The 23,841-nt window shown below is 37.9% G+C and overlaps 1 protein-coding gene across 1 annotated transcript in view; it reads left to right on the top strand.

Moving 5' to 3' along the window:
- The first annotated feature begins 2,985 nt into the window (after positions 1-2,985).
- CLNK (cytokine dependent hematopoietic cell linker) overlaps positions 2,986-23,841 on the top strand; it is a 28,772-nt gene continuing 7,916 nt past the window's right edge. The window contains exons 1-12 of the mRNA XM_058024860.1: positions 2,986-3,025; positions 6,341-6,375; positions 8,799-8,961; positions 10,660-10,736; positions 11,031-11,076; positions 13,239-13,267; positions 13,601-13,620; positions 15,064-15,192; positions 18,107-18,134; positions 20,886-20,904; positions 21,950-22,013; positions 23,117-23,157. Of these exons, the coding sequence (XP_057880843.1) occupies positions 3,001-3,025; positions 6,341-6,375; positions 8,799-8,961; positions 10,660-10,736; positions 11,031-11,076; positions 13,239-13,267; positions 13,601-13,620; positions 15,064-15,192; positions 18,107-18,134; positions 20,886-20,904; positions 21,950-22,013; positions 23,117-23,157 (676 nt within the window). The 5' untranslated portion in view covers positions 2,986-3,000. The remainder of the gene's footprint in view (positions 3,026-6,340; positions 6,376-8,798; positions 8,962-10,659; positions 10,737-11,030; positions 11,077-13,238; positions 13,268-13,600; positions 13,621-15,063; positions 15,193-18,106; positions 18,135-20,885; positions 20,905-21,949; positions 22,014-23,116; positions 23,158-23,841) is intronic.

Raw genomic sequence — 23,841 nt, 5'->3', positions numbered from 1 at the left:
TTCTTCTGGCCATATATAATGTAATTGAATCTTGAGAGGAATGGGTATTGTTGCTCTGTCTATGCCTCTAGTGCGCACTATCACAAACACACAGCTTAGAATTTTGTATCTGGTCAGTCTGGTATGAGTGTCATAAATGGAAAAACTTATAGAACGTACCCAGCTAAATGAAATTCTAAAATTTAAGTAAAAAGAGAGGAAAATGTTCTAAATTGCATTAAAGAAAATCCCACATTTTTGCAGGAGGAAACAATGTTGCTGTGGTGTTGACCAGAGAATGAAGAAAATTCCATGAAGGAAAGATGCTTTGACCCTATAATTAGGGGATTTAAAAAATGACATAACAATATTCCAAATAAAAATGGTGAAAAATACTTCTTTTAAAGCAAGGTCAGGATTTTATTAACATAGAACATGCAGAAGCTCCTAAATGTCCTCATGGCCTTAGCCATGAGAAGTTTTTGATAAATCCTGAGCCATTTATGTTACTGGTCACCAGTAACGTGTGTGTATTTCTGATAGACTCACAGAGATATCAGTAAAACCTCAGTGCTGCATCTCACAAAAGACACAAACTACCAAACAGACCGAAGGAGCTCCCTGCTGCAGGCAAAGGAGAACCTGCAGAAGGTCGCTCTGCAGGTGCATGTTGGGAAATTTGCCATAGGAAGGGGCAGGGAGGAATGAAGTCGATTCAAACACGCAAAAATTATGTTCACCGTATGTATAATACTCATGCAACGGCCTTTTGCAATTGTAATACAGACTGCCTTGGGGGAGCTGCAGGAAGTGTTTTGCAAGGAATGAAACTGTTCTTTTGAAAGACAAAAAATTATAGATGAATGATAAAGAGCACTGAGATGACAGAAATCAGTTACCTGTTCATATTCGACATGCTCCAGAGGCATATCACTGCAGTACAGATTTAACCACTAATCCAAAATTCTCTATAGCTATAGCAACTGCTCAGGCACACCTCTCCTGCTAAATCCACAGCTGAAAATAAACATATCTTGTATTTCTTGTAAAATTTGCATCTTTGCATTTAAGCCCTTTAGTATTTCCATAACAAACTGTCTAACATGACAGTTAAAAAAATTCATTAGCAATGTGTGCATTTAAATATTGATTAAATTGTGTGTGTGTGGGTGGTTTTTGTTTGGTTGTTTGTTTCAAATAGGTTTTGGAGCATGTTTGGAAAGAAAAACTGAAATCTGACTTGACAGCACTGATTATGGGATCTATGAATTTAAATGAGTTTGGGTAGGTCCAAAAGGACATGACCACCTTTTCATTTGTAGGAATAATTTCCTGGATAATCCTAACTCTTTTTGCTGAAAAGACTCAAATGTCCAGTAGTCAAAAGGTAAAAGCAGAAATCATCTCAGTTTTTGTTTCAAGGATTTATAAATCAGTATTATTTCATCTGAGTAACATAAGGAGTTCTGTTTCTAAGAGAGGCTCAAGGGCAATCAGAACCAGAGAGGCCAAGAGAACTGAGCTCTGTTGTTTTGGTATCTACACCGCTGGTGTTTAGCAACTATTTTACCAGCAATAGAGATCTTGGATAGGTGCCCCTGGGTTTTAATTCCTATTCAGTTGAATTCAATAAGTACTCTATTCTAATGTAACCAAAACAGTGGATGCAGGAATTCAGTTTCCAGCTTTTCATTCCCTCAGCAGGAAATCATTGCTCTTTTTTCCAAATCACTGAAAAGAAAAAAAAAAAAAATCAGGAAAATATTCAGTGAATGAAAGTGTTTGAGATAGAGAAGAAGGAAATAATTTACATATGTGCATTGAAAAGTTTTGAAACTTAGTTTTGGAGTTCTGCTTGCAGTTGCATTTCTTTCCCACTTACTGTTGCTCTCTAACCGCAAACTTTGTTCAATTCTGTCAGAGCCAACAGGAAAACAGTAGAATATCACCCAGCAGATTCAAACAGCAGGAAAACAGCTTTGCCAAAAAATAAGTAAGTAAACAAATTATTTTTTAAATCACTGATAAGTAATATAAATAAAAGTTTTATTATTGATGTGTCCATGCTATTATCACACACTCTAGTACACTCTTGTGTGGTTTACAGCTTGTTCACTGAGCAGGAAACCATTCAGCTTCACCCTGAGCTCAAAAGCTGCTGCTAATCTAAGTTATTTTGTAATTGTAAGAGTGGGCTAGTTGAAACTCTGAGATTTGTGGTGGTATTTCCCAAACTTTAGGCAATTCCAAGGGTGGATGCTTAGCTATAGCTAAAATGAAGGTGCATTAATGCAGTCTTAATGCGATCCCTGGCCAAATCTTCGTTGCAAAATAGCTTTTGATGTTGCTTCGGAATACTAAGTACTGCTACTGCAGTGATCCACAAATATTGCTGGGCAGGCTGATACAGAGCTACAGTCTGGGTAAATTCTAGGGGCAGTCTAGCTACAGTCCAGTGGGAAAAGAGGGTCATGGTGAGAGAACCAGCACCAGAGTAGGGCTTATGTGGTTCTTCCACACCCAGTATATCTCATATATTCTCCATGGCAGAGCAATAAGAGGATGCAAGAATACCACATCAGGTCTAGGGAAAGTGTTATACTTATTTGGCAGAATGGGAAGGGAGCCATGTGGAGTGGCACAGCTGCACATGGAAAGAGAGTTTTAGCTCCTATCTCCCTAAGGAAATTCATCCCTCCAATAATACACTGAATATGTAAAGCATCAATAAGGCTGTTACAATATTTATGTCTACAATGAATGTTTTCAAAATGAGTAGAGCTCTCTGCAACAAACTTGGAGCTGTAAGTGAACATAAAATGTAAGGTTTGACCCAAGATTGTTGAATTTCCAAATCTGCAAAGTCATTTCTCAAATGCACTCTTTATCCTTGCAACTTTCACTCATTAATTTAAACTGGATTCTTTAGAAGTTTCATAGAACAATGGAAATTTCTAGTATTTAAGGGGATTTTTTTTCTGTTTTTCTGTATTTAGATCTTGGCCAAACATACAAGAAGTAATGAATCCAAATAGACATCGGAAAGGTAAAATGCGTTCACTGCTGAAAAAGCAAGTACTGTAGCCTGTTTCTTACTCAGAGCCAGTAAAAGTCTGTGATAGATCTGAATATTTTAATATCATAAAAATTAAAATGAATTGGTAGAAAAAATGAAAAGTAATGGATATCCACTAAGGGGATACCCACTAATGCAGACAACTAAAACATGTTTGCTTCCACTGTGCACCAAAAAATGTTTGGCTTCATGATGGTATACACTGCAAAAAACTAGGAATAAATTATTCTCTTGATGCAGACTGAAAACATTAGCCTGGCTGATGGCTTCTAGAAAGAAACTGAGGGAACTTTCTCTTTTCCCTCTGCTGCTACCTTTGAAGGTCTCTCCTCATTTTGCTGTTTGCTGTTCCAAAACAACAAGACAATGACATAGGATCTCTAAACCTGTTTCCATGACAGATTATCGTCAGTAGCAAGCATGTGTTTAAACTACATTAATTTCAAAAGCAAATCACTTCATTTACTTAAATTCTTTGTAAATGATACTGCAGTTCACAACTGTAGCTGAGCTGAAACATTTAATGCAAAGCATATAACATTATCTAACTAAAAAGTTAGATAGCACAGCTAGCCAGATAAATTTATTTGATGTACCATATCTTTATAGTGCTAGTTTGCTTAAATGCATTCAATATCCATACAATATAGAAGATTTAGGTTTATGGCTGGAAAAAGGAGTTCTTGGAAAAATAAAACCCAGCAATCCATAATCTCACTGTAAATCTTTTATTGTTGTGGATAGCTGGCCTTAGCCCAAATGCCCACCATAACTGGTATTTATTCACACGCCTTTTTCATGTCTCTGAAGTGAAACCTGCCTAATCTTTTACTTGGTACTCCAATTAAACCTGTATTATTCAGGAGGCTTGTTTGTCTAGCCCCTCTTTATGCTCTAGGAAGATGCCTGCATACCTGAGCAGGACAAGGCTTTGCATCATAATTTTGGGCAAGACAGTAAAAAAAGTCACTCTGAAAACATCTGCACAGCTCTTCCTTGCAGCATTTCCAGCTTCAGGGTTTTTTCTACTGAAGTGGTTAGGATACACCCTTGCAGGATCACAGAGTTTATTAAATCACAGCCCACAATTCTTTATCCCTTTCTGCCACTGACTGAAACACCACAGGGACTAAAAAAAACTGTGCACTCATAGATTCAGAGAAGCCAATGGGAACAGATTTACCTTCTGCTTTCCCACTTAAAGGGTCATATTTTTGATGTTGGATTTTTGTTTTATTCCTAACCTGCCACCCTTTTAAACAAAACTTTTTTAGGTTACCATGAAACGTTAATGTTCCCACAAAATGCACACACTGTTTTATTACATTGCAAATTAAAGGGAAGATAATTTTTTCCATTTTGTCCTTTGACTTCAGGCATTCTCTGTCAACTGGCAGAAACACACCCACATGTATGCCTCAGAAATATAACATCTTACTATTATTATAAGTGATAATCTCTATTTATCAATTTCCCAGGCAAAGCAGCAAAGCAATGAAAAATTTCCAGACTGAATAAAAACATGAGTCCCCTATAACTTGAGGAGACTCTAGCCTGTGCCAGCTTTAAATATTTAGCTTGCAGTGAAAAAAATTATGCCAGAAGGTCCAGCTGATTGCAGCTACCATCTTCATTATGAAAATTATATTCTTAAATAACAGGAAGAGTGGTTTCTCACTGGTTTGCACTCCTCATCTGGCACACAGCAAATATTTGGGCAGTTACCTTATGTAGAGGGCAGACCCATGGAAAAGCAGCACCAGGGCTGCTCCCTTCACTGGCCCAGTGCAAAGCAGGCTTAAGAAGAAAGAAGGCAGATGGAGTTCATCCCATCTCCAGTGATTCATGCAGAACAGAAGAGATGATAAACTGACCTGGACATCAAATTGTAAACTGATATTGGATAGCAATACATCACCCCACAGGCTTGTGTTGAACAGTCCCTTTTTAGCATTAAGCCATGAAATGCATGGGCAATAGCATTGATGTTTATCACTGTAACTCATTTTTTATTGTTGAGGATAAATCAGCCACGCTTGTTTTATGAACAGAAGTACAAAGGCTACAAATTAAGACGCTGCCTTTTTATTATTATACTGGTATCACCTTTAACTGGGTTTACTTCTGATTAGCACCAGTATAACTGAACAGAAAATCAGACAAGTAGCTTGCATGAATAAGTCTCCTTCCCCATCACCCAGAAATAATCCTGCAAGCAGAGATTAAAGTACTGCCTATACTGAATAAATGAGCATTCAATGCCATCTGCTGGGGTATACAAAAATATGCAGTACCAGGCTCACAGGACCAGAGAGACAAATGCAAAAAGGGTGTTTAGGCAGAAACTTTCTTCTTCTAAAACACAGCTGTAAGGGAGGGTTGTGGAATGCTGGCTGTCCTTAATACCCTTCAGCTATGGGGTACAACCCCTGGACAAGAAGTAATTCTGATTTTAACTCTCTCCTTAGCATAAAAGTGTTTCAGCGCACAATTATCCCTTTTTTCCTAAGCATTACAACATGCGGTAATTATTTGTTATTGGTTGATCGTGATAGAAAGACTTTCATGCTCTGCTTTTGAAATCAGGTCATTATGTAGCCAGAGATTCAAGATTTGTGAGGTTACAGGCAGGCTAAGGATTGAAACAGTCCAGAATGAGAGCACATACTGGGCAAGGTCATACCCATGGCTGTTTTGCATTAAAGAGTCACTGGGTTAAATGTGTAAATCAGGTGAAGTGCAGAAGTTGGGAGTCTCTGTTGAGCAGCTCTTTGGCCCTGTAGCTCATGCTCTCCTGGCTGTACCTTGGGACAGCTTCGTGGGCAGACAAACACCACTGAGAACAGTTTGTAGCCTGAGAGCTGGAGCGTTCCCAGATTTGGGATTTTCTTCTGCTGCGAAGAGAACAAAACACGTTTCTATTCACAGAGGGATTTCCAGACCAGGAGTCCCAGAGATCTCAAAGTTCTGCACCAAGAAGCAAAACTCAGGAGAGAAACAGGAGTTCAAGCACATCCTTTTTTGGGTGTTTTTGGGGGGCGGGCTTAGATGTGCTCATGATTGTGAATCCCATTTCCACGCAGCTACTTCCTCATGCATTGTACAGGTCCACAAGCCCCTGGGTGGACCTGCTTCATGTCCTTTTTTCCATATCTCTAAAATATTGTAAATAAATACTCTAAAAACTGCAGTTGGCAGACTTTATTCCTTTATATAAGTTACTAGCTACTGTTATAATTTACAACAGAATGGGACCTGCTGACAGCTTTTCTCCATTTTATACAGAAAAGAGAACTATTCCTGCTAACACCTTTAATTCTGTAAGTACCACATGTCCTAAAATTTTACTTTTTTTTCACTTCCTGATATATGTTAATATCATCTTGGCTATAATACTAACAAAAAATGCAATCATCACTGGTTTTTAATGCAAAATAAGGCATAAGAATTGTAAATTATAGATGAGAACTTTTACCTTTTTTTAGTGGAATCTAGACTGGTGAAGTGACTCACCAATTCTCCATTTATGGGCTTAATCTAAAATACACCTTTATCATAAGATCAGGTAAAAATAACAGGAGTCAGGCTGAACAAGGATGTAAGTCATAAATCTCAAGATTAAATATGTAAGCAATACAAATGAAAGCTGAAAAGCAAACAGAGGACATTTCAATATCTTTCCATTTGTATTTGAAATCTGGGTTTGAGTTTCAGTTCAGGCGCATAAGAAAAGACTGAAAATACCTTTTAAATCACAAAAATATGAAAATAAAGCATTGTAATTTCTGTGTTTTCATAAGGAAGTTGGACAAACAAAGGATGACTAAAGAAGTTTGATGCAATCAATACTTATCTTCAGATTTCACAGAATGATTAATAACAATCAGATGCTCTATGGCATTAATTCCGAATAGAATGCAAAAACAGCACAGAGCAGAATTAGGAAAGAATGGTCAGGAAATTATTTACTTATGCTAAGACACTTAAAGAATTATTTAAGAAATTTCTGAGATATTAATTTATTCTCTTTGGGAATTCTCCAGAGTCCCGAGTTTCTAAAATTATGGAAAAGAACAGTGGTAACCACAATTTCTTCCAAGAAAGAAAGCAAATGCTGAGGATTTATTTGGACCTGGAAAGATTATTAAACAAAGTCAATCTGAAAGCATATTTTGGAAATAATAGGCCTGATTATGTAAAGAATTGTCAATGTGACATGAAGAACATCTCATCAATTCCTCAAACTAAAAGTAATTTCCTTTCCAGCAGAAATACGACTACAATAATGAGAAAGAAAACAGTAAATATTATATATATTGCTTTTTATTAGGCCTCTGAAATTTCCCAGAAGACATTCTCACAAGTACATGCCTGGTCTAGATGAAAATGATTTCATCTAGATGAAAGTGCTTGCACAACTGATTGAAAAAATAGCCACTCTCAGCCTAGCTGACAGTACTGATATTGAACTGGAAAGAGTGGTGCAGAGAAGAACCTGAAAACCCAGGTACCTGCAGGGTCTGTCCAGGGTGTGGTGACATTTTTGTGTACTGTGATAAAGACAAACCTCACCCTGCAATGTACTGTAAAGAACACTTCTTGAAGGTCTGCCTCATGTTGTAACAAAGATGTTTACAACATAGAGTGTGCTCACAGGAAAGTAACACTGGGGATATGAGATTCAAAGTCTTTTAAGTTGGTTGACAGTCCAGGAAAGATTTAAAGTATATTTGCTTAGTGAGGATAATAAAAAAGTATATAATTATAGGCATTAGTATAATAAAATTTGAAATAAAGGTGGATAGTAATCAATTTATTTCGTGTCCTTGGAGAGTAAAACAAATTGGCTTCAATTCTAGCACTCAAGAGAAAAAGCATGAGCTGAAAGGGAAGTTAACTGAAGGGTAGAAGGGTAGAAGGTACATCAGGAAGATATTGATTCCCCATTATTAATGAGAATAAAACAAACATCAGGGAATAAATTTGAGAATCAAATAAATGTGAGAATAGAAGAAACATCAAAGAAGACCCAAGTGCATGGCTGCACCTACGCTGTTGGTAACAAAATGTGACTTGTAGAGGCATGGGGTACCCTCAGTTGAGATTCCTCAGCAGCAGCATTGGCTCTGTGCTGAAGGAAGGCAGCAGTTGTGTTTCAGTGAGTGAACAGTGAAGATGAAGGATGCAGCAGCACTCCATAGCACAACCTTGAACAAACCTACACAAGTGTAAAGACACATCCAGAGACATCCTGAGTCACTCTCAGCACCATATTTCCATGGACTCCGCTCTTCAATACATAACTCACTCTCACTATCACTTGGACTGCACATTTGTTAGCACAAATTCCCCAAAACACTGAATGTTTTTATTTTGAAGTGTGACATTTATTATGAGCTAGTTAAGATATTCTTGCAAGTAATATATGTAAACAGTCAGTACAATACAAATACCACATGGATAATATTATAATAAAAGATACAGTTTCAAATGTCTGCAATGATCATAAATTAAACACTCTCATTATATTTTCAAGAGCAGAAAGGCAAAATTCAGAGAAACATTTAAGCTGTCTCCCAAATGGCTACTTCATGAATCTAAATTAAAAATTGAGGCACTCAAACCACTTCCTCAACCACTTTCCCACCTTTCAGTTTCTGTCAGAAACTGAATCATGTATTTCCACACTGAAATCAATCTTGAACTTAAATTTATTTGTATTATCTGTATTTCTCCTCTCCAGAGTGAATACTTGACAATGAAGGGCAAGAGTGACTTCCAGCTTTCCTCTGAGCTATCTGAGGAGGAAGACAATATGTATGAGACTGTAAATTCTTCAGTGCTGGAGGCCGTTCACTCTTTGAGAATCCTTCCTGCCAAACCTCTGCAAGAATCTGAATATGCAGGTAACATTTTCTGTCTGGGGAAACTGAGCAAAACCTAGAGTTGAAGAGGAGCAGTACAGACCTGGAGTTTTCTGTCCAGAATTTTTTTTTAATTAAATGGTTCAACTGGAAAATAACACTGGTAGGTGGAAACATGGGAAGAGCTTTGTCTGCTTCTTCACATTCGAGTTACCCTGATCTTCATTAGATTATGCTAAATTAATAATTACACATTGCCCTTTAATTTTAATATTACCTTCACAAGATAAATTCTATTGTCCCATTCCACACAGAATGTGCAAAAAACTGGCTGATCAGACCCACAGCCATTTCACAAAATCTCACTGCTATTTAAGCCTGGAAACCTTTAAGTTTGAAGGCATATTAAAGAACACACTAAACTTTCCTCCAGATGATAATGTAGTATCCTTTCTAAAGGAGTTCTCTGATGCTTTAAATAGCAGTAATAAGCAATTACTGTGAGTGTATTTCTCAAGCATTCTTAACTTTGTAAGGTAGCTGCTTTAATCACCTTCTGGTTTACTGAAGATTTTCTAACTCACACTTAATGCCTAAACATACAGAGGCAATTAATATCCCATTTATGGAAGTGAAATGTCATCCTAGCTGTGCATTGCTCCAATCCAATATAAACACTCTAAAGGTTTTAAACAGATTTAGAAAATGGGGGGGAGTCCTAGATGAGAAAGACTGGAAACCATAAACCAGACAGCTTGCTCCAGTTCACATCAAACTCAGCAAACACATTTTCTACTCATTTTTGTGGGAGTTTGTTTGATGTCTAAACAAATAGATGTCTTTTAAAGTGAGTAAATTCATCAGTGTGTGAAAGGACCACAATCAGTCTGAACAACAGATATTCTACATTATGTTCCAAGACTAATTTGTCCATTTTATTTGGAAACTTGAAGTAAATTCCAAATACAGTTTTTATCTTGGTTAGTAGTAAAAACCTTCATTTAGCAGTCATCATCTTATGTTGTTTATGTAAGATTGCCCTGAACTGGCCAAAAGGCATAGTTCTTGTTTTGTGATTTAAGGTAAAACACATTAAACAAAAAGCTACTTTTTGCCTATGTATTATGCCCAGTAACTATAATGTGGCAAGATACAGGAGCAAAGAAAGGACTGAAAATATTTTTCAAAAGGGTAAAATTCAATGCTAAAATTTTTGCCATCTTTAGATAAATACAAGTGCCCTTGAGATATAAAATTAATGACTGAAAAACACATGTTAGCAAACAACCTGAGCATTTCTTTTTGATGGCCAGGGATGCAGTTTTTTATTAAAAGCTAAAGTAAAACTTGAAATACTACCTAGAGAATAAAACCCCTACAACCCTCACAAAACCAGAACATCATGACAGCATTGCCAAGAGCAAAGGTTCAAATGAAAAACAAATTCAGTAATCTAACCACAGTTAAGGTCAAATGTCTGCCTTAACTGTTTACCAGCTTATGAAGGCTTTTATTTATAACCACAGTGGGGACATTAACCATAAAGCTATTACCAGGATCACGCTCATGTTCTCAATATAGCTGCTATAATGGTTGTTAAGTTCTGGAAAAAAAAAAAAAAAAGGCTATATAAATGATGAGACCTGACCTGAAAAACACATTTTGAACATTGAAACCTCTCCTTCTTCAAACATTATATTACTGAATTACTCAGGCTTGATTTTTCTTCCTCTTTTGCAGATACACGGTGCTTAAGGCCATCAGGTGCCACTTCCCCAACGAGTGAGAACCCATCTCAGCCCCCTCAACACTCAGCTGTAAGCAAAGATACTAAAATTTTTCCACAAACAGATTTCCCCTTTTCTGTAATACCCCCCAAAGTGCAGTCTATTTAAAGTCCTGGCCACATCACGTTCATGTGCAGCAGGCAGCCCAAGTTCCTGTGAGCTGTTCCTGTTTCACTTTGCACAGATGCCCCTGTCTCCTCCTTTCACTCCTTGGCTGCTGGGCTAACACTCAGAGGCATCCCAGCCAGGAGCAGCACCCTTTCCACTGGCCACAGCTTCTGGAATGATGGCTAACATCACACCTTTCTTTTGGTTTATTAACAGATTCACACATCTGATCCGGAGGGGAGAACAGTGCCAAATGTAAGAGGTATAATTTAAAAAAAACCCCACCCATTTCTGCGAACAGAAATAGTAATTTCTACTTCTATAATTAACTTTTGTACATAGGCAGAGATTACAGGTGACAGAATGGACACGGTTTTCAGAACAGCGGCTGCTTTCCAAAATAATCATCCTGCAAATTTTGCAGTACTCTTTCAACTATCTAACACTGAAGTAATTATTTACAGAAGGAGATCTATTTTATCTCAGGAGTTGCCTGCTCCTATGAGGGGAGGAAAAAAGGCCCTTCAGTTTAAAAATCAGATTTTCCATTTTGCTATGTTGTAAGGACATAAGGGGCAGGGAGAAGCCAATGTCTCCTGAACTCTTTCACCAAAAGCCTGCAAGATCCCCGCTGGGCTTTACTTCTAATAACATAATTATTTTTCACTCCCCATCCTTCTCAGGGGTTTTCCATTAATATATTGTAAAACATAATCTAATAACCATTTTTAACCAGTAATACCAAGTTTACCAGTTCCCACTAGGGATTTACATCCTAGGGTGACTACTTACAAAGGCTTTTGGACAATGTTCTGACCTACTCAGAATATGCCAATGGGGTACATCACCTAGCTTTTTTTTTCCTCTGCTGTTTAACCTTCAACCCTAAATTTGCTTCAAAATTCTTTAATTTACAGTCAAAAATGTACCTTTAATTTTTGTTCTGTTTCTTGAGGTGAAATCAGAGAAAGGCAATCTTATTCTTCAAGAACTTCATGAAGTCTCCAAATATAAAATCCTCTGATTGACAATTTCACACAATTGTAGGATTGTTTTAAAAGTAGGTTTCCATACACTTTTTTGCATTTCATTTACTTTGGCTATAGCAGTACCTCATGAAGTGAGCTACTGAAGGATTAAATATATTATTATCTTTGAAAAGAAATTGTAATTTTTATCTTGCCATTTTCAAATCTTTGAACACAAGGTAATATGGTTCAAAAATTGCAATTGCCAAGCCAAGAAAATGTGACCCTTTTGTGTTTGCTGTAACAGCTGATTTTTAGAAAGTATTATAATTTGACCAGCCAGAAAAATAACTCAATGTAAAACAGCATTTGCTTCCCCCCGCCTTATTTCACACTGTAATGCAAAATGTAGAGAGTAGTAATTTCTACAGATGATGAGAAAGCACTTTATAGGTTGAAAATGAAAGTTTAGATTGATTCTTGTGAGCAAATCCCCATGTAGCCTGGAAAAAAGCTGAATTGAGATAAATTCGAGTAAGCAAGCTTCAAAATCTGCAGCAATCAGTAGGCAAGGACAGTTTGCCAGTTTATCTAAAGCTCTGAATTCCACCAGGATTTAGTAGGTTGGATTTACATGTCTCCATGTGATGTGTGCTGGTGTTAAGATGAGCCAAAGCCAGTACAGGAAGGTAAATTAAACTCTGGTGTTTGAGAATGCAACTGATACATATTTTTAGTACTTCTTGAGTGAACAGTGCTTATAGAGATCACTGTTATTTTTACATAATAGTTACACTGTTTTTAAATATATCCAAACATTTTTTCATATGCCCAGTGCTATTAAGTGGCCTTGCCACAAGATGGCATAAATAGCACAGAAGACTTTTTTCAACAGTATTTTCTAGAAATGTTAAATATTTAAGGTATCATTATTTTATTCAGAAAAATTTGTTATGGTTTATTTGAAGGAGAGCTCGAGATCTGTTGCATGTGCCTTGCATTATTTAGGATTTCAGCATGTAGAACTTAGAAAAATAATTTCAATATAGCAAAAATAAAGATTTTTTTTTTAGTAGTAAGATGCTAATTAAATAATAAGTCATATTTTGATATATTTGAAAAAATAGAACTGATTTCATTGGTTTTCAGTATTTTTATAAATTTCTATACAAAAATAAAAACAGACAAAAAATGCATCCCCAACTCAATAAGCATATATATACATATGCATATAAAGTCTCTGGAAAATATTTAAATTTACAATAACTGAATAAATATCACCCTCAAATGTTTAATTCTGAAAGCAAGAGCAGAGTTCTAGAGGTAGAGCCAGGGGAAGGCAAGGAATGGGGTTGGACTGCCCATAATAATTACAACAATACCAGAATAAAGCTGCAACTTCATTTGTGAATTATTGGGTAGCACTCTACTAAGAATTATTTGCAATTATTCTTAGGAGGAAGAATGAAACTACATGGATACCAGGTAAGCAGAAACTCTCATCAATTCAATTTTTTGCTGGTCATTTTGCCATTTAATAGATTTTTAAAAGCAGGCTGCCATTTTGCTAGCACTAGGCAAAGGAAAAGAGAACTCCTGTCTACATTACCTCCCTTGCATGCACATGAGGATGTCTTTTACTCCTCAGTGATTTTAAAATGCCATGTTACAGAATGATGTTTTGTGCTGTAGAGCACATAAACCCTTTGACTCTTGACACAGGCATGCCTACTTAATCTAAATTCCCCACATTTCTCTCAGGTAAACGAAGTGGGGGTGAAAAAGCTTACAGAGATTTTTGTTTCCTCTCTTTTCCAGGAGCCAACACCTCCCCCACGGTAAGATCACATCAGAGATCACTTACCTGTGCTCCCCGGGGAACTCAGTGCTAATGAAAGCTCACATCCATCTGTGCTGCTCATGGTAATGAGGTGGCTGGAAGTGAGCCAGCATCCTTCCACTGCTGGCTGTCTTTGGACTTAACAGGTTCTGATGTGGAATTAGGGAGAACAAAACACGAGCTCTGAGCATTCATAGCAGGAGCTCAGGCCTGCGTCTTCAAAACCAACCTGGCTGTGCCTGCAGACAAGTCAAAAGCCTAGAAATATTGAATCTGGTTCAACCCAGGTATAAATTGCTGGGGAAAAAAATATTCCACCAATTGAATTTGTGCCTTAGGCTCTGTTCACTGTGATAATATTGACTTCATTCTCACTTAAATCAATTTGCCTCTTTTTTTTTGCTACACATCTAAATCATGTATGGAAATCAACTGGAATATTTCCATTACTCCCACAGAAGACAGATCAAGCCCCATTCCACAAGTATATTTTTCTATATATATTTGTGGAATATGCCCACAAATAAAAAATTAATTACTTCTTGATTTGGTCAAACTCAAATAATAACTGCTATAATTAAAAAATCCTTTCAAAAGGTCATCTAGGAATGGCAAGTTTATTCCTCCATGCCCACACTGACTGCCCTAAAACATAAAAAAAAATTTTTAAATATTATTAGCATTACATATTTGTATTTGACTCTAAAAAATATGAAATAGCATAAAAGGGCAGTAAATCTTCACAAATTCAAAACCGTATTAATGCAGGAACAAGAGCATTCTCAATCTATTATTCTATAAAATTTCAAAAATTTGTTTCTGTTTGTATTACAGTGGCCAGAATGGTTCTTAATTCTCTCACTTGACTTAATTTGGGTAGGTACTGTGCAGGCACACAAGGCTCCCTCCCCAGGAGCCCACCACTGAAGGCAGCTCTGCCAGGCGCTTTGGATGCACCTCCAGTTCTGTCCAGCCAACCTCTCCATGCTGCAGCTTCCAGCTGGAGCTGGTCTCAGAGCACAGACAGGGCATGTCCACATCCCTCAGAAAACACCAGGCCCATGGCACCTTTGAGTTTTCTGGGATGAAGAACATTTTTTCCTCTGCGTCTGAAACTGGATTGTGTTCCGTGGACCATACACAGAGCCATACCCACCTGGAAATATCCACACTGCAGAGCTGTACTTGGCACACAAGAGCACTCTTTAGTGGCACACACACAGTGCAGTAATGTCTTGCAAATGTAGAATATTATCCAACATTACTGTTGCTGTTGAAGGGTCCTGAAGAGCTCCTGGATCTGAGCTTGGCTCAGCACAAATACATGGAAATACTCTCAGAAAATTCCAGTCTCTTACTTCCAGAACTTGCGCTTAAAACACAGTCCCTGCACCTCCTTTTTTCCCTAATAGCTCTTCAAGGTCTCTTTTGACTTCTCTAGGCCTCTGAAGATGCTGCCAAAGCAGTATCAGCCCCTTCCTCCAGAGCCAAGAATAAGCAGCCAGGTCTTACCCAAGAGGAACACGCTCAGCCGAGACCCCACCTTTCCAATACCAGCAGAAGTCACAAGGTACCGTGCATTCCTCACTTTGTTCCCTGAGAATCAAAATACTCTTGCTGCTCAAACCACAAAATTTTACTTCTGTCATACCTCTGCTTTGCTTAAGAAAGTTATTCTTTAGACAGCTGTGAATAATTGAGAGAAGTGCTATTTAGTGTAATGTGACACAGGCATTTTTTTAAAAAAAAAGAAATTACAAAATAATGGTAAAGGAGTAGAAAAGCAGACAGAATTTTCATGAACACTTCGTTTAAGACTTTTTTCCTTAATACTATTTAGAGGTCTTGCAACCACTTTTAAGTACAAAAATGCTATTTACTTAGCACAGTTAGTGAATCAAGTGCTGGGGAAGCACACTGACTGCTCCAGAGATACAGAAACTCACTCCACATCCCAAAGACATTACATGCAGCAAAAGAAATGACTCATCTGTAGGCAGAAGTCTGGCTTCAGCCCATGGGACCAATGAGTCCAAGCTACAAATCACTTCTTGCCCTTTGCATTTTGCACTCCTCAGCCACACAACACCCGTGGGCATTCAGCATCCTTGCACTTGCCTATTTTTTTATAAAGACCTGGCAGTGAGGATGAGCCACCTGAGGCACAAACACATGTGCCTAGCTGTATGACCCAGCACACGCTCATGCCAGGCTAGGAGTCCGGTTGCTTTTTCCACACAACACACATCTGGCCAGATGAGCAGGAACACACTCAGCTCACTGCCACACAAGCAGATGTGTGCCAGCTGTGTGACCAAAATTCACATTCATAACGGGGGACAGTGTTGGACATAACTGGGAACAGGAATGACACAAATCCAGGGGTTATGATGCTCAAATGACTCCTATAGCAGCCAGAAGCTGTGCCAATCTTGTCCATCCTCCCTTAAATGATTTCAATTTCAGCTCATCAGGATGGAATTTTGCTTCATTTTACAGAGGTCACTTCAAATCCTTTGGGGGGAAAATAACCTTAGAAATCAAGAAAATAATCTTTGGCTTAAAGTATGTATTTAATGAGTGAGCTCTAATTATGGGTTATTGGGTTGTGTTTTTTTCCTGAATGGTGCTTAAATTTTTTCATGGCTTAGGTTCCAAAATATGTTTTTTGCTAAGACATTTTATTAATATGAAGTAGCTTCATATTCAGATGCAAGACCTGACATAGAGCTGCAAAGTTCCAAATCCCACAACTGATCCCCTCCCTTGGTAGGGCAGCACAGATTGAAAGCTTTTTGAGAAATGTTATAATCCATGCTGCCAGCAGATATCAGTATGCAGAGCACTTGGATTTAAAAGGTCCTATTATAAAACCAAATTCTGTAATATAAATACATGTCATGGCTGTTGTACTAGGGAGTTTTATTACATGAGTAAAACTGAAGTGGAACAGAATAAGACAACACAATATCTGGGGAAGGCACTTGACAAATTTCCTACAAGCACTTCACTCAAAATATTTCTCACCCATCCTCAGTCCAGTTACAGCTTTGTAAGGAGAAAACAGACCCATGAGCTGCAGAGGGAAGGACAATGGCACCACAGCTTACAGCCCTTTGCTAGACTGAAAGCAAAGCTGTCCCACCAAATATGTGATTTAGGAGTGCAAGTCTTGTTTTCCAACAAAAATTGGAAGACTTATAAGATTTAACACATCATTATTTATACACTCTAAAAAATAGCTTTATAAAAAAATAGGCAAGTACAAGGTCCTGGAATGTATGTTAGAAGCTCTGATGTGATTGAAACTTGGATATGCCTGTGGCAAGCAAGCCATGCAAGGGCCATGTCCCTTGGAGGTGGAGGCCAGACCTGCAAGCACATCTTTAATGTCATGGAACTTTACCACACACCCAGAGTCCCGAATATGAGCTTTCACACACTAAGGAATGGCCCTGGAGACCACACTAACAAATTGAAGAAACTAACACAAAAACAACTATCCAAAGCAAAACAGTTCCTCTCCTTTCTCCTAGCCTTCTTGAATAGTACTGATAATCTCCAAATTTCTTGCCTCAGGCCTCCATGTTAGTTGATGTTTTCAACACAGACATGAGGAAGAGAGCCCTTGTCCCTGTTGAAAAATAGCTCCCAGGGTTTCCTATACCAGATCTTCCTTTTGTCTTCTGACTGATTTAGCAAAATATCTCACTGTCATATTTTTTCAGTCCAGGAGACAGGCTAAACAGGGACTAAATCTCAGAGCCTTCCAAAAACTACTAGATGCTTATTCACACCTTATGTTGCTAAATAGCTTGTAAAATCTGGTACCCTGCCTCTTTCATTAGGAGATACAAGCTACTAAAAGCTGCCATAAGCTTTCATCATAACCAAAACATCTAACAGAATTTGTCAGACTCAATACCTCATCCATTTTTTTTTTGAAGGAGAATATTTCCTTCCCAGGAAAGGATACTTCTGTTGATCAGGCATATCAGGAGAAGGCAGAAAAATACCTTAACACCTATTTAACCAGGGCCATGAGGAACATTCTCCACTCATCTTTCCCTGTTTTGCACCTCCTTTCCTCTACACTTTCCATTTCAGCTCTGTAAATGTTTCATTTTTTAAATTCTTCAGTCTTTAAGGAACTTACTTCCATTTATAGCTGACTCTAACATGTGTAATAAGACTTTTTGGCATGAGATGAGAAGTGAAGTTGATACTCCTCTTTTTCCCTTCCTTCCGGTATAAATCCTTAACAAAGTTGTCGTTTACCATAATGAATTCAGTGGATGCTATTCTTTTTTAGGGAGGTCCAAGATAATTCTCCTGAAAATAATTCATGTAAAAAATAACCAGCCTCTGAGCTTCTCTAGCAATAGCAAAATCCTTCCCTTGTCAAGATGTAATCATCACTGATGATGTACTCAGTGATTTTTATTTTATCATAATTATTTTGTTTATTATTCTTTCTTCTCCAGACATTCATCTGTTAGGAAATCAAATACAGTAAGTATTCATCTTTGCATGTATTAGGACCATAAAATCCAGACACATTCCATGGCTATGTATGTATATGTAATAGTATTTTAGCCTATCAGGTTAAAAAACCTGTAAGAGTCACATTAGCTTTGTGTCATAAAAGTGTCCATCTTTAATGTGTGTTGCAATTTCAATACTGCTACTTCCTGAATGGATGGGGTCAGTTTCTGAATTTGTTTGCAGAAATAAAAACAAAGGTACAGTGCAAAGCCCCCTGTCCAACTATCCACATAAAGCATCTCTTGTAACTGCCTGATGGGGATGCCTGTGAAGAGGGAGACACTCTCCTTCAGACAGAGAATCCACATACATTTTTACAAGCAGAAAACTGAAATTATAAGGTCAATAGAGGAGTCTAATAGCATTAATGTAATACTTGAAATATAAGATGACCCATTTCAATATGAAACAAGAACGGACAAATTTTAAATCCAGTTTTAACAGTGCCTGCTATCCCCCAGCTCCCTTTGGCCTCTCCTTCCCCACTCACTTTCTACTCAGACCAATGAAGTAAAGCAGAGGTTTTTTAGCAATAAAGGAGTTTAGTTATGACAAGTGGTTTCCTATAAAACTTACTAAGAAATACAGTCCCTACAACCATGCAGAGTGTTAAAGAATGTTTGTAAAATTTGGAAAGAGGTTATAATTTATAGCATTTTGTGCTTCTTACTGAATGTTTTAGTTCCTGCACTAATGTGTTCCTACTGAATTGGTTTTATTTTTCTCTCATTAAAGGGAACAGAAGAAAGGAATCTAGGGTAGTTAATCCCAACTGTTTCCTTCTACAGCAGGTTGAAGTACAAATCTGCAGACTTGTCTAAATTTTAAATCCATTGAGTTTTCCTTCTCCACAGCTCTGACTGGGATGCTGCCCCAAACCTCACTCCTCTTGGTTAGAAGCTTTAGTTTGAAAGATGGTGACAAAAACATGGTTTGATAGCAATATTGTAATCAACACTTACCGCTTAAAAAATTATATATTGGCAAGAAAGACACCATTAAAAAAAAAAAAAAGAAAAGGTTCTTCTCCTGGATACTGACTCATTACAAACCAAATACGAAAACACTCCCAAGAAAAATAAATATCTTACATCTGTAATTAATATTTCTGGCTGAACACTGTACAGCTGCACAAATACTTCAGCTCTTAACAAGACTCTTAGTTTGGTTACATCTTAAGGAGAAATATTGTGTGTCCATGAAATGGAAAAGATAAAATTTAACTTTGGTCAGTTCCCATTCCTATAGATATGAAGGCCTAGACAGTTTCAGTGTGACCTGGAGAGGAGAGTGTGCCCTTGTCAGGGTTTCAAACAGCAAAGAGCAGGTTTGAGAGAAGGACTGCCCCTCACCACAACCCAGCCAGGCTGCAGGAAAGGGTACTGAGGGGCCTCTTGAAATTGGAAAGAACAAAGGCAAAATGCTACCCAAGAATGAACTAAACCTTCTGCTCAGCTCAGAAGGACCTGGGGACCAAAGGCTGAACACAAGCCCCTGGTGTATCCTGGATAAAGGCCAAGAGCATACCAAGCTGTGTCAACAGAGGCACTGCCAAGAGAACAAGGGAAGGGACAATTCCCTTTTTACTTTACTCACCACTCACTGGACAGCACCTGCAGAATGCTCAGAGAGGGTCAGCACAGGGTCTCCAGGACATGCAGTGCCTGTGAAATGAGTCTGGTGGGACTGGGCTGCCCCTGCCTGGAGGGACGGCCCTGGGGGAGCCCAACAGCTGCCAGCCGGTGTCTGAGGGATGTTTGTCCAAGGCAGAGTGTGGTGCACCGCCGAGTGCACAGGGCAAGTACAAGAGGCAACAGTCTTGAAATGATGAAGGTTTCAATCAGAAATAGGGGAAAAAATAATTATGAGGGTATTGAAAGAGGTTTCCCAGAGAGGTTTGCAAGACCTGGTTAAAGCTCTGAGATCCCAGGTCTCATCTCACAGTTCTCCCTGCTTTAAGCAGGTCCTTGGGCTAGGACCTGCCCAGGTCTTGTTCAGCCTGAATAAGACTTAAAATTTCTAAGTAATCAGCAAACATTATTGGGGAAGTAACTTATAAGGAAAGTTCAAAATGCAGTACCTACCAAAAAAACTTTTTTTTTCTCTTTAATATTTATGCATTATAGTCTTAGATGCATCAAATTAACAAACAAAATCATTTATATTACCATTATTTTTATCTGTGAATCAAAATAAAAAAGAAATACAGTGAAAGTTTAGGAGCCAAACTCCAATCTTTAGAAACCTATCATTCTTAATTTTAACATAATGTGTTGGATTAAGACTCTCCACACAGTGATTTTGAATGAAATATCTGCCATGACAGTAAAATAATTGTGCTGTCAGTTAAGGAGCCTAAAAAGAAGTGACTGATTTTAATCTTTGGGTCTCTCCAGTCAGCCATAATCAATCTCAATTTAATACAAGATCAAGGAAGGAAAACCATATTGTAAGTTAAATTGATACACAGTAGCCATCATGAAATGGTGATCTTTGCAGTAAACCACATGTTCACTTAGCCCCCTAAAAAGCATAATTCTCATTGTTGCTAGCAGACTGAGATCAGCATTCAGCCCAGGTTTTTGACAAAGTGATCAGTTATTAATGATTGAATGTCTATAAATGACTTAAAACTGGTGGATAGTTGGATCTGTAGTTGGGGTAAATTCAAGTTACAAATCCAAAGAAAAATATTTACTATGTTATCATTTTATACAGGTACCTGGAAGACAGCAAGGTCAGTATTCAATATTATTATAATAATTTGTTGTCTTTCCTTTATATTCCAAAACTAAAATATTATATCATTAAAATTCTATCTGAAACAAGAGACATTCCCCAGATATACATCTGCTACGCATGGAGAGAGTTAGAAACCTCAACAGTTGCTGATAAGCAGCAGAAAAAAGGAAACTTAACTTGGCCTTAGCTACAGCTATTTGGGGAGCCAGGGTAACACATTTCTTCTAAGCAAATGTCTTATGGTTTTGGGGAAAATAAGAGTGTTGGTGCCTAAAAAAAACTCCAAAAGAGATCTGCACAGAGGACATCACCCTTCTGATAATCTTGCTGCTCTACAATTATTTGAGGGTGAGAATTTTGGAATAAAGTTTTAAAGTTTTTTAAAAGCTTTAGGCTTTTAAAGCTATTTTTTTCTTTTAAAATTTGAAACCTCCAATGTTTTGAAAACATGTCAATTCTTTAAATGTACATACAGGTTTGAAAAAAGGGCTCAAACCACTCACTGTGTCCACGTGCACAAAGGTCCATGACAAATAACATTACTCCAAAATACTTTGAAGATAAATACAGGTTACATGGCTTTCATGCTGTTTATACTTTGTGTTAATTTAATAAGTTCATCATTTCCTCTGGCTTTTCCTTTTGTGGATTAAGGCACCATTTCCTGATTTTCAGCAAGAAATAGAATCGACTGTTTTAATAAATTCAATGCCTATCCTGTCCTATAAAAAGGATTTATGAACTCTCCACATACTTCTTGTTCAACATTCTACATTATTTACTATTATGTGAAGCCATATTTGGCATCAGCAAATCCTGTAATGTCCCCCACGTAACATTCAGTCCTAGTCCAAATGTGTCCCACTGAAATCATTAGCTGACTCATTCAAGCCAGACTGATTACAGCCCTTTAAGGTTTTCTATTGAACTGCCTCACCCTGATGTACCCTGAATTTACTTAATTCATTTCACAGGAGTTGCTAGATGCTCTCAGTTAGACCAAAGAGGAAATACTAAGTTCTTATCCTTTTTACTAACAGTTACAAGTTTGGGGAAGAAACCTGAAGTACCTTTTCAAGCACAACATCATCCTCCTGAAGCCAGGTAGGAATAGAAGAATTTAATGAGTTTGTACTGGATGCTTCAAAGACTAAACATTCTGCCCTAGAAAATTGCACTTCACTGTGCAACAACAGCAAAATGATACCACTTTCTGATGCCATGCAGTGATATCTTTTGCCCTGATGTATGTCAAGAACATCTTTGGGAATTTCTTTCAAGCCTTTGTAATTGCACAGCCAATTTTTATCTTTAATAGCATGCTGCTGTATTACATTTCTGCTGCTATTTCTGTGATAGGTTGTTAAATATATTGTATAAAGAAGTTCTGCTATCTCCAGCCTCAGAATTTCCTCTCCCCCTCATTTTCTATTTTTATTTACAAAGGATACACACCTGGCTCTCCAAAGGCTGATTATTCTTCCACAGAAATCTTCCATAGTTAGACCTACTTTGTTTTTCTAACCTATACAAATCTTTCCTTTCTAAATGTCTGTAATCTCTATTCCACTGAAATAGGCAACAAAACTCAAAAATATAGGAGACAGCATAGGAAGTGTATGAATGATTTAACATCCTCCCTAGACAAATACAGTATCTCTCATGCAACATTGTTTACAATAAAGGCATTTCACTGGGATAAAATTACTGTATGGAGCAAATATGACCATATTTGTGACCCCTAGCATTCTCTTTCTTCTTATGCTTCTGTTGTGAGAAGTTATTTGGTCAGTATTCCTCCCGGTGTAACACAACAAAATACTACCTGGCCAGCCACTCAGGAGTGGTCTAGAAAATCAGAAGAGGCAGGGAGGAACTGCTCCCTGGGCCTTCCTATAGAGGCACTGGGAACATCACCTGAAATTAGCAGTGCTTTACTACACATGCAGTGTATCCTTTTATGAAGACTAAAAACCCCCAAAACTCTATGCAATTTGAAAAAGTGGCTCAGAAAATAAGGAAAATCTGTCAAAAGACACTAAATATAAAATTACCACCCAAAACATGGGAAGGCCCAAAGCTGCCATCAGTAAGAGAAAGGGGTATTCTGGGGAAGCACAGCTATGCATTGCTCTCTAATTTGACTCTTACACTGCCACTATAAGAAATATTTTTCTGACATTATTTTATTCATTGCTTTTTCCTAGCCCTCAATATACATGGAGCTCTAAGAACATTTGCAGATCAGGTAAGAACCAGAGATTGCTTTGAAAGCCAAACTAAACATGGAAAAATCAGAATAAGAAAAAGATTCAGGTTGCTAAGCTTGTATGTCTGCACTGAGGATTTTCAATGCACTTCCTACTGTCCTTGACTACACAGCATACTTTTAGTCTCCTGTAACTGTCTCTGCAAATGTCCTTTTTGATCAAAAAAATAAACCCCTAAGCTGTGCCAAGAACCTATGAGTGCTTAACATGAACTTATGGTAAAAGCAAATACCACCAGGAAGAACATATGGACTGCATTATGTGTTCAGGTCAAGTAGGATTCAAATTAACTGTGGTCACTGCCAGGCAAACCAAGCCCACCTCCCCCAGCTTTGCTTCACAGGCCCCAGCTCCCACATTCTGAGGGGCTCCCTCCATTGAGCCTCTTCCTTCTTGTGCCGGGGTGCAAACACACTCTCCTCTGGACACCTACTAAAAACCCTTCTCTACAGAATCCATAAAGCTCATCTAGGTCTCTGTTTGCTGCTGTCACTGCAGACACTTCCTACCGTCCTTACCAGGGCTTTTGCTCCTTTAGGCTCTCTGGGACAGCAGAGTATCTTTTTTCCTCTGTCAATTCCTTGCCCTCCTGAAGCAACAGGGGGAGAACAAATAAGTAGCCTTTCCCCTGCTACTCTATAATTGCCTTTAAAGTCTATATT

This window comes from Melospiza georgiana, chromosome 5 (genome assembly GCF_028018845.1).
Source record: "Melospiza georgiana isolate bMelGeo1 chromosome 5, bMelGeo1.pri, whole genome shotgun sequence".
Taxonomy (NCBI): Eukaryota; Metazoa; Chordata; class Aves; order Passeriformes; family Passerellidae; genus Melospiza; species Melospiza georgiana.
This window is presented reverse-complemented; position numbering and strand designations above follow the sequence as displayed.